General features: G+C 37.9%; 1 protein-coding gene across 2 annotated transcripts; it reads left to right on the top strand.

Moving 5' to 3' along the window:
* The first annotated feature begins 6,269 nt into the window (after positions 1-6,269).
* On the top strand, positions 6,270-11,166 carry prdm8b (PR domain containing 8b). 2 transcript variants are annotated; one of them, XM_072708928.1, is made up of 5 exons: positions 6,270-6,459; positions 6,770-6,851; positions 8,127-8,354; positions 8,606-8,837; positions 9,361-11,166. In XM_072708928.1, the coding sequence occupies exons 3-5, from the start codon at positions 8,136-8,138 to the stop codon at positions 10,605-10,607; spliced, it is 1,698 nt and encodes a 565-aa protein (XP_072565029.1). In that variant the 5' UTR covers positions 6,270-6,459; positions 6,770-6,851; positions 8,127-8,135; the 3' UTR covers positions 10,608-11,166. The 2 variants fall into 2 exon arrangements, with proteins under 2 accessions (XP_072565029.1, XP_023676467.2); XM_023820699.2 differs by lacking the exon at positions 6,770-6,851.
* Positions 11,167-11,564: the final 398 nt, after the last annotated feature.

Raw genomic sequence — 11,564 nt, 5'->3', positions numbered from 1 at the left:
GTTTGCTGAACTCTAAAACCTTTGAATGACGTCCCAGGTGCGCACGCGCGCACGCACACACACACACACACACACACACACACATTTGTAATTATATCTTTGAGGGGACGCTCCATTCATTTATATGGGGAAAACTCTAATCCCAACATGACGACCCGAACCCCTACCCAACCCTAACCTTAACCATAAGTAACCAAACAAAATACGAGACTTTCGGCACTTTTAGTTTTTTGATTGCAGTCACAGGTCTTTGTGGGGTCCCCTCAACGTCAGAATAACAGGTTTCTATGACATTGTGGGGAACATTTGGTCCCCACAATGGAATATAAACATAATCCCCCCCCCCCCCCCACCCCACACACACACACAGAAACATGAACTATCATACGGCAGGCTGCAGAGCATTCTCTTATAGAGCTCCTCAGCTGTGGATTAGTCTTCAAGCAGATGTGTGGGATTCAGGCTCACTCTCAGTTTTCAAGTCTAGACTAAAAACACAGTAATTTAGTTTAGCTTATAGGGACTCTAGTTCTAGTTCTAACTCTAGCTAACTGCTCACTCCCAGTTAGACCTATAGTGTGAGGTGTAGAGCTGGGTGGAGATCGGTGCCATTGGCTTTGGATGAACTGAACTGTCAGTGCTGTCGCTCTATCTTCACACCCCCATGTGGAACTGGAGTGCTGATGTTCAGGGACTCCCCATGCCTGCATTCCCACCTGCCTCTCCCTCCTACTTATACTGCCATAGCCATATCTGCCGGAGCTTACATATTACACTCACCTGACTGTTTGTACTGCCTCTAGTCTCCCCTGCTTTGGCTAATTGCACATTTTATTTTCCCTACCTCTCCTGGGGTGTGCTGGCTGGGGACCCCAAAATATCACGATATTTTTTCTACCCTGCTACCTACGACGTCTCCACTACCTGTGGCATCTATCCGGCCTGCTCGCCCTTCTGCCTGTGACGTCTTCCCTGCCTGCCCTTCTTCCACACCACTGTTCATCCTGCCATCTGAAGCAGCACCAGCACCTGCCTGCCCCCCGCTTTGAGTCTCAAATGTTAAAATTGGGACAGTGTGAATTGGGACTTTGCCATCTTGCTCATTTGACTTCCTCTGCCAGCCCCTGAAGGATGGGCTCCCCCTCTGAGTCTGGTTCCTCCCAAGGCTTCTTCTTTCTTTCCTTGCCACTGTCGCCTCTCTCTTGTTCACTGGGGGGCTTTGGGTGGGGATGCTGTAAAGCGCTAAACATGCTAAACAAGTAAAATTGAATTGAATTGAATCAATAAACTAACAAAAAAATCTGCATATGTGCATATGTTCCTTATTGCTAATTATATGTGTCTTCACAAAAATTAAACAGGCAGTTTAATTAAATACTTCAGCAGTAATACATAGGAATTACTCTTAAGTCAGGCTTACATGCTGCTGTGAGAGTAAGATGGCAGCAGGGCATGCACAGTTCAGCATCCTTTCTGATGCTTCCCCAGGCAGCCTGAGCAGCCTTGGTCCTTCCAATCCAACGTTCTCCATCCTCCTCAGAGAAGGAGCAGATGCACCATGGGCAGAAAGACCTGGAGCATTAAGCCTCGCCATGGTAACTCAGCTCAATTTTAGATCCTGAGCTAGTCTGACAGCCAGGTTACGGGAGTCTGCCGTGATCCACAGTGCTCTGTACACTGTACAACCTGGGGGGTTCACTGGATCAAGGTACGATCGCAGAATGTTTACATTATTCAGCGCCATTGGCAGCGGATCACAGTGGTAGAACACATGTATCAAATTTCTCTGATCTCAAATGTTTTGTGTCAGTCAACTGAAAATAAAGGTCATAGTCTCTGGATTTTTTTTTTGTAATGATCAAGAAAGAAATTATAAAAGAGGAAGTGTATGTGCGTAAAGTAGCTTTTCCTTCATAAACCATTATAAACAAAGATGAATTGTTTTTCTTTTTTAAAATCATGGCTCGGAGGCATTCGTCAGCCAAAACAATATTGCATTTTGGTTATTGGGAATTTCAATTTCCCCTTCAGAGAAGACTATAAAGTTAGGTTCTGATATTGACCGTAAGGGGTTACTTGGGGTGTGCAGACGTTGTGTGAGTCTGTGTTATCGCCGTGAAATCTGCACTTTTTGATTGCACACCATTATCTGTGGCGAGACATCTATGCAGTGAAGCATTTCTGCACGGCCCTCGCTGTGTTATTGGCAGTTACAAGTGACCATCATGTTCCTTGGTGGTAATTTTGTGAAAACCAGCACATATGGCAGATAAAGTGCCATATGCCATACAGAATATTTTTGGCTGTTGTTTCCATTTGTATAATTGCTGGATCTGATATAAAAGTGGCTTCTTATTAATTTGTTCTTTCCTTGTCTTTCCAGAAGGACTATTGCATGCAAATATGTTGCAGTAACTTAATTTAATATGCACTGTGAGTAGTAGCAGCGAATTCAGAGAGTTATTTAAACTGCAGCAAGACGAACAAATGTAACATACTGCCTTTCCTCTCCTTTTCTATCCTTCACTTGATGCTATAATTTCAGCTGATCTGTCCTCAACTAAATGTACAAATAATACACTGTAAAAATAATGCTTTCACTTATTGAAGATTATCACTGTTTAGTTTTAGAAGATAACAGAAATTCATGGTACCCGAAGACACTTCCATACTCAAATGAACTCAGTTCCAAAATCCATTTCATCCATGCAATGCCATTTCAATGCAGAGTAAATACCATCCTTCACAAATTTTACATTTCGTAGGTTACACTGTTTATCTGCATGACCATCTACATACATAAACCATTGATATTTGCACACTGAAGTGAAACCCAATATATTTTTATAAAAATATTTGCTGCAAAGTATGGTGCCTGTGAGAGTAAATGTAAATTCATGTAAATTTTAATTTTCTATCAAACACTAAGTCTCAAAGGAACCGTTGGTTTCAGTTATATTCTCAATGCACCAAATTCTTACACCCAATATCGGTTAACACAGTGAACCCTCCAGCCTGTTGTAGACTGAAATTCCAGTGTCAAAAAATATTTTTGTTATTGTTGGATATTTTGTGTTTACAAATATAATTCATTTAACATACATTCTTTGGAATACCATAATATATATATATAACTTTGAAAATAACCATGACAAATTTACATGACCTACCAGTAATCAAACTTAATCAGGGCCAGTAATACATATATTCTTAGTAGTTATACAATACAACCTTACTGTACACAATAAATGCAATTGTATAGCTATTTTGTGTGTTAGTAGCACTTCAGCTGGTAGTCTTTGTAGACTTTTCAATTTGTATTTTCCTAATACATCATGTGGTACATCAAGTACACTGAATATATATCTTAAAAAGTAATTATAATATTATACAAAATGTATAACCCCTGACCAAAATAAGTGCTTTGAAGATGGATTGATCGTTTTATAAACTATATTCATGGAGTCATCATATGATTAAAAAACAATCAAACAAACAAGCAAATAACTAAGTGCATAAATGATAAATTAATATTCACATATGATATATGCATAAGTTACATGTTTTTAAAATCTTTATATGGTTCTTTAAAGAAGTCTTTTTTCTGGTGTTGTGCCTAATTATACAGCTAATTAAAAAAAAATACAAGGACAGATCTTTACATCAGTGCACATGATTTGCAAACAGCCAATACATGAGGCTGGTATAAAAATAACACCTCTGATCTATCAGATTTGAGTTAAGTGGTCATGCACAACCACAATTTTGAATAAGCTTTTATTTTCAACTGAAGAAATACATTTATGTAAAATATAAAAAGGTAAGAAATAAGGTAAAATAAAGGTTAAACTTCATAAATGGAGAGCAGAATAAACTTTTTTCAGTTTCTTTTTTTTGTTTGCTTTACAGGTGATCCTCCAGCCCAAGGGCCTTGATTCCCTAAAATGCAGTCTGTGATTCAGATGGTGAATGATTCCATATAAGCCAAAAGAGGAAGGTCCCGGAAGATGCAGCAAAATGAAAATGGCCAGAAAAGGTTGTTACTGTGCGTTTTATGAAAGACTTGGTAATTATCACAACGTAGGTAACGGTTTGCAGAACCAATCTGCAGAATTAAACTCAACTACATGCACTTCTGATGCTGAGCACAATATATTAAAGCAACACAGAAGTATGCTTCTATGGAATGCCAGAGATAAATGAAAACACAGATATCAATAAACCACATCTCCTTTGCTCTCCCCCATAATTCCATTGAAATGTGGAAAGTAGCACACAATGTCTTTACCAATAATAAATATATACATTAATTTAATTCTGGAAAATTCTAAAGGCACAGTATGATTTCTTATTTATACTGCAAGATGTTTTCTGTAAAAGCTCCCTATAGTTTGGCCCCAATCTAAATTACTTTATTATACTGAATAACAGCAATGAAAAGTTAAAAATATTACCAAACATGCTGAAATCATTCTCAGAAAAAACAAGTAGTTTCATCCAAAGTAAAACCAATATCAAACTGAAATAGCCATTTAATTGTATTCGTATTGCTTATCTGCTAAATCAGCCAAAATCATAATTATATTTGTGTCTCAACTATGAAATAAAATATATGTCTCATGAAAGTAAACAAATGCATTCAATAAAAAAATAGTTTGATGGTTATTCTAAAAAGTCAGTTATATACTGCCATGCATCTTAATGCAGTGATCAGGCTTGGAAAGGATGACTGATGGTCGTCATACGCAGTGGTGAGTCTGCTTTGCCTAAAAAGCTTTGCCAGGAACTTACTGCTCTATAGGAAATTATCCTCCTCATTCTGTGCTGGGCAGCAGAGGGATGGGGACAGACACACACACACACACACACACACACGCAGGGAGGATGTTGTTTTATAGACACAAGTATATTTACACTTTTCCTTTACAACTTCACTGATTTTATGTGACTAAATAAAAGAATCAAGCATAGTGGTTCCATTTTGGTTTCCACCATTCTCAACTGACACTTTATGTTGTATATATATGAATAAAAATGCATCTGGGATAAAATACATTAAAAGAGACTCATTCCAGATTTCTTACCTTCCATGAATGAGGATTAAAAATAAGCAACTTTTACACATGGCATCTTTGACATTTTTGATCTTGTATGTCATTCATTATAAAAGTAGGCTGGTTTTATCACCTGCTGCTTCTCTTGTTCATTCCAGAACAAAAAAAAAATGGCACAGTTTACATTATATTCAATATAGCTTATGTTTACATAATTATATTTGCTTACTATTTATTATTATAAACTGCTATGTGTTTTATGCAATTGCATTGTTAATTAAAGCCAGTTAGACTGAGACCAAATTATTTGCACATAGCAGGCAGTCAAAGTATTAATCAATGGGATTATGACTACTACTTAATTGCTGCAGGGTAATTACAATGTAATTACAAAGTAATGACCAGTACTGTTAGGATTCTGGTTGCCATGAAACCAGCACTTCTGAGACCTTGTGTGTTCATAATGTCTTAGAAAGAGGTTTTTGATACTTATTCTATGCTTCTGCGACAATATGTCAGACAGTTGGAAGAGAGATGCAATTTACCTTATTTTCTGTGATGTGAAAAACAACAGAAAGCTCTGCATGTGAAGTACCCAGTGTTCAAGTAATACTGGGGCCAATCAGAAGATTCCAGATGATTCTGAAGCTTCAGAGGCAGTAAATCATGTAAGGAAATGACTACATGAGTACGTTATGATTTTCTGACCGTATCCGAGTGGATTTCTGACCGCATTCAAAAAAATTCTTTATTGAGATTATGTCATGGAAGTCATAACTACAGTATGTTCATGTCCAACATAATTTAACTGAACTTTTTTTTTTTTTTTGCATTGATGTGTTACTTGATCTTTACGATGTAGCAGCGCACATGCGCACAACTATTTATACGGGGTAAAAATGCATTAGGAAATTTCATATTGGATCTACAGTAGATAATTTATCAAACTTTGAAAAATCATACATAAAACAGTTGTCAATTAATTTATTAAAACGACTAAAAAATTCAATCAAATTTGGAGGACATTTCACAAACCTCAAACTGCTGGTCTTCAGCTCAGTAAGTTGCCGTTTTGATACCTTTTGCGAAGCAATTTCACAAGTTGCAGGTAAAATTTCACCAAATGGCAGTCGGCTTGGAAAGAGTTAAAGGGAGGAGACAGACACTGACGCGCCTCATTGGGCAAATGATGCGAAGCTAACAAAAAGTGTGTATCTGTGTGCCAGGCAGCCAGTACACCGAGTCCATCTGCACTGTCCTGCGTCCCAGAACGGATGGGCGAACGCAGGCGCTGTAATTTTCAACTCGCAAGATGTACTGAGTAAACGGATAGAAAAAACGATACGATTTAGCTTTTCAGGCATATCATTCAAACATTGCGGATTGTATTGCTTTCAACAAAACGGTGAGTAGCCTTCGCCTTAATTGAGGACTGCTCTGTATTAAGAGGTGTCACACATGTCAATCGCAACTATTATTTTGTGCTCTGAGAAATATACAAAATACAATTATAGTCAAAACTTTACACTCTATATTTTTAGTTACAACTAGGCTCGGAACCCCATTAAAATAAATATCAACTTAAATAATTGATTATATAAGTTTAGTATATGTATAGGATATGAATGTGACATTTTTTATAGATAGGAAAGAGTCCAATAATCTCGTTTGGATAAAATACATATTTATTGGACCTTTCGTCTGGTTTTTCCCAGTGATATCGCGACCTTTCTACGAAAGAAAGAAAAAAGAAGAACATGTACAACTTTTATTTTGTCGAACCGCCAAATACATTAGGTATAACATGTTAGTATATTTTTTTGTCATTCTTTGCAAAATGACGACTCTGATGTGTTCTAAATAGTGCTTATTTTACCTGGGGCGTATTTACATAGTATTTTGGTAATACCACTAGTTTTGTACTACAAAAAACTGACATAGAAGGTACAGTTTCCAAAATTAAGCGATTGATAATATAAATTATTGTATTTGTTTTTATTATAAATCCATTTATTCTATATAATCACTATATAATTTTGTAAATACACAAATAATATATTTTTATTTTGTGCAAGTATTTCGTCTTTGACATGCATATCTTACACGACAGCGTACGCACTTGCATAAATTGGCGCTTGATCCGTTCAAAACTTAACGAAGTTAAACTTGACGTGTTGACATCTCTCTTTTGAGTTTGAAAAATATTTAATGATATGTAAGAAATTATTTACTGATATTAAATACTTGTAATTCATTTAAAATACGGTAAACACTGATATTTATTTTTACTATAGTGAAATAACATTGTGGGTACTTCGGCTATACGTTAATTTTGTTATGTATTTTAGGTTTTATGTTGCTGGAACATTAAACCTCATAGCCGACGCGTTATTTTACCTAGGCCTATTGGCTAATTCGTATATATCGCTTAGAGATTATATTACATTTCGTTTGCCTTTAACCCACTGATAGGCGTGCTGCTTTAATTAAGGTCTCAGAGGGAAAGCGGTGGATTATGGTAATGAGGAGACATACGCTCCGTCCTGTATAGTGGAGTTAAAGGTTAGCTGTCATGAGATCAGTGACTCTGACAGTCCGTTTGAAATCCATTCGATATGCTTTGCGAGCGGCCTCGGTTTATTTGCTTATTATTTTCATGTCCTCAGACAGTGTTATATTCCAATAAATAAAACCCAAGTGGCCACACGCTTAAATTGTAATGCGATATTAAATGCAAGTCGCGGATACTACGGACAAAAACCTTGTAGCCTTGTGGTGTTATTACTGGTACTATTACTACTACTAGTAATGCTACTACTGCTCTTACTACTACTTCAACTACCAGCACTACTACTATTATTACTACTACTAATAATAATTATCATTATTACCATAATAATCGCCTTGATCACAGTTGTAAATATCTATGGCTTAATACACATGACTTGAACATTAAGGGGAAAATGTGTGAATTAAGATCTTCGACTTTTTAGAATGCCGAAAAATTACGTAAACTGTTCTTTTGACACTGAGATTTCTTACGTTCGAATGGTTATTTACTTAATCTCCTAGGAGGCAATAATGGAGGAATCCACAACACAGAAACTGGTGTGGGATGGAGATGCCAAGGTAGTCCAGCAGTGTCTCACGGATATTTTAACCAGCGTGTACACGACTTGCGACGTGCCAGAAAATGCCATTTTTGGACCTTGCGTTTTGAGCCACACTTCGTTGTACGACAGTATCGCTTTTATTGCGCTCAAATCTACGGACAAGCGAACTGCGCCTTACATTTTTAGGGTGAGAATTTATTAAAATATAAATTACTAAAATCATTATACAATGTATGCATTATTATTGTTGTTGTTAGTCATATATTTGGAGTCATTTAGAAAATACTTCATACCTAATAAATCATACTATATATCTGTGTGCATGTAGATTAACTGAAATGAAGTGCTCTCCTTCATGACTGAGTGAGGTTCTACTGGAATCACAACAGATGATGATGATGATGATGACGACATCGGTCTAATGACTGCTTTGTGCAGGTGGACACTTCGACAACCAGCTGCTCCTCTGATGGTCTCATGTGGTTACGGTTGGTCCAGTCTGCCAGGGATAAGGAGGAGCAAAACCTCGAGGCCTATGTGAAGAACGGTCAGCTGTTCTATAGATCCCTGAAGCGAATTGAGAAAGATGATGAGTTACTGGTGTGGTACGGGAAAGACCTGATCGATCTCCTGCTGCTCAGTTTTAGCAGAGCTCAAGCAAAGAACAAAGGTAGGGTGAAAGAGGTAGCAGCACATTTCTCAATTATATCTTGTAAATAAACCTTACAAATGAATCTGTTTTAATTTTACACCTCTCAATAGGCAACATGGACATTATAGGTGAAATGTACAGATTTTCTGTACATTAATGTTTAATGTTATTACAATAGAAGCAATGATTTTACTAAAATTAGCTACAATTCCTGACGCTTGAAGAAATTATTTACTTAATTATCTAAATTGACTACTAAAAAATGTAGTTAAAACTAAATGGCCTTTCTTAAACACGAAAAGCATTCCAAACAAAACCTTAATCAGATTAAACATTAGCTCGATTTACAACAGGTGCACAATTATTACAGCAAAAAAGTGCAAGCAATTTTATACATACAGAACTGATGAACAAATAAATTCCATATTAATTGTATCTGCCATGCCAACAATGTTGTCAGTGTTTGAATTGTTTTTTTGTTTCATCGACACAATGTATTTTCTGTAGAAATAACCTACTGTATATGTCATCTGTATTTTAGGATCTCCTCCATTTGTGTGCGCAGACTGCAACCAGCGATTCCAGTTTGAGTTTCCCTTCCTGGCTCATCTGAGATTTTGTTGCGCCAAAAGACTACAAAGCATCCACAGCCTAAATGAGGACTCCAAACATAACTGTGAGCAAGCTAACATGGCTCTTGCAAGGTCTAGCCCCAAGTTGGCCAGGTCAGAGGTCTCCATTACCTCACAGGATGGAAAACCTTCCATGGACTTCCACAACTTAGCCAGGGATCTTGAAAACAACAGGACCAGTCCGACACACGGTAAAGATGCTGAAATTAGGAGCGAGAGCAACAACAAGAGGAAATTTTCTGATGTAGAGGAGAACAGGAATGGAAGCTTGTCGCAGCCTTTCAAGTCAAAGGAAGATTTAGTGAACTCGGCACAGCAGTACCTAGGGGCATATGCTTTGGAAGGGAACAGGCAGGCATTTTCTCACTCCAACCTTGAAACTCCAGAAATCAAAAGGAGTGCTTTCACCGAGGTCAAGAAGGCACTGCAGAGCCTCAAACACAGTGCCAAGAACCTGAGCTCCAACACCGAGAACAAGGGCAGTGGAAGGCCAAGCAGTGGCCCGTTGGAGAAGCAGCTGAACATGAGGCAGGTCTTGATGGAGACGCAGCCTCAGTGCCGCATTGAGAGCTCCTCACTGGCCAGCGCCTTCACCTCTGTGTCTCAGCCCATCGGCAGCTCGGAGAGGAAGAGTGCTTTCAGCCAGCCGGCCCGGTCCTTTTCACAGTTATCGCCCCTGGTCATGACACCGAAGCTTCTCCCCCCTGTGGACTGTCACCCAACCATTCAGGACACCATCTCCTCCAGCAGACTTTACCAGCCTGAACACCTGACTGCTAAGCTCCAGAGCTCTGAGCTAGGCAGCAATTGTCCGGTTCCAGCTGGTATCCCCAAACAGAGCCCCTTTCTTTATGCAACAGCGTTTTGGCCAAAGACCTCTGGACCTATCCAGCTGCAGATGGCTTCTGCGCTCACTCTCCTCCCTCCCTCCTTCACCTCGCTCTGCCTCCCTGCCCAGAACTGGTGTGCCAAATGTAACGCTTCTTTCCGCATGACCTCTGACCTGGTTTACCACATGAGGTCCCACCACAAAAAAGAATACGCCTTGGAGCCCCTGATAAAGCGACGGCGAGAGGAGAAGCTGAAGTGTCCCATCTGCAACGAGTCGTTCAGGGAGCGGCATCACCTCTCGCGACACATGACGTCTCACAACTAGCTTTTTTTGTGGAAATGCTCATTCAATGACATTATTCGCCGCTACTATCAAAATGGGATTATTGTTTAAATGGAGTCACAGTCTTTTCTTCATTTCAAAAGGATATTGGGTTTTTTTTCCCCCTCAAATCTCATGTTTTCAGCATATGCAAAAGCATTTTGACCATGAGAAAAAACTAAGCACTTACTTTGGGAATAAATGAGATGCTAATTATGTATGTAGATGTAAGTTGTATTTTATATTTACAGAAAATAAATAAAGTGTAGGTGCATTTAATTGGATATTTTTTCATGTTATTAATTAAGGGTTAATTATTGAAATACGTTGGATTATGATGTCCGATTATATGCGAGTGCATGTAATATTAAATAGATTGATTTAATATGCAGTCTATAAAAACATTGTAAATAGCAGTTTTTTCCCTGTTTTTCCAAATATAAAGTGTAATATTTTGTGTGTGTGGTATAGTTTCAGTGTTTCTTCATTTTGCTGAAATTTACTACATGATACTTTATCTAATCATGTTGAATGCTTTCCCAATAAAATAGCTTTATTTTCATCAGTTTCGAATAATTGTACTGAACTGAACTGTTCGTCTGATTGCTCATCCAGAACATTTTCCTGACGGGAATCACCATGGAAGGATAAGCAATAACAAAATTATCTGTTAGCGACCGCAAATTCAGCGGGGAGAAGCTGTACGTTCGGTTTTAGTTAGATGCTTCTCACATGTTTGAATATATAAAATGTCATATAAAACCCATGTCTACCATGTTCAGTAGCTGCGAGTTTTAAAACGCCAATTTTAGAATCATACAGAAAACAACAATAACTGCTTAACTTTTTCCTCGCGGTAGTGTTTAACTGCTCTGAAGTAAATTTCATATTGACTTGAAAAATAACATGTTCAACTTCACCATAATATTTCGGTCTACAAAGCATAATAATAATAATAAT

The sequence above is a fragment of the Paramormyrops kingsleyae genome, chromosome 2, assembly GCF_048594095.1.
Source record: "Paramormyrops kingsleyae isolate MSU_618 chromosome 2, PKINGS_0.4, whole genome shotgun sequence".
Classification (NCBI taxonomy): Eukaryota; Metazoa; Chordata; class Actinopteri; order Osteoglossiformes; family Mormyridae; genus Paramormyrops; species Paramormyrops kingsleyae.
Note: the sequence above shows the minus strand (reverse complement) of the source record. Positions and strands in the feature narration are given on the sequence as shown.

Excerpts from the sequence above, each read along its gene's own strand:
- prdm8b (XM_023820699.2), top strand. The coding sequence starts at position 8,136 with ATGGAGGAATCCACAACACAGAAACTGGTGTGGGATGGAGATGCCAAG. Across the intron at positions 8,355-8,605 it reads CTGCGCCTTACATTTTTAGG|GTGGACACTTCGACAACCAG; the intron begins GTGAGAATTTAT and ends TGCTTTGTGCAG. Across the intron at positions 8,838-9,360 it reads AGCTCAAGCAAAGAACAAAG|GATCTCCTCCATTTGTGTGC; the intron begins GTAGGGTGAAAG and ends TCTGTATTTTAG.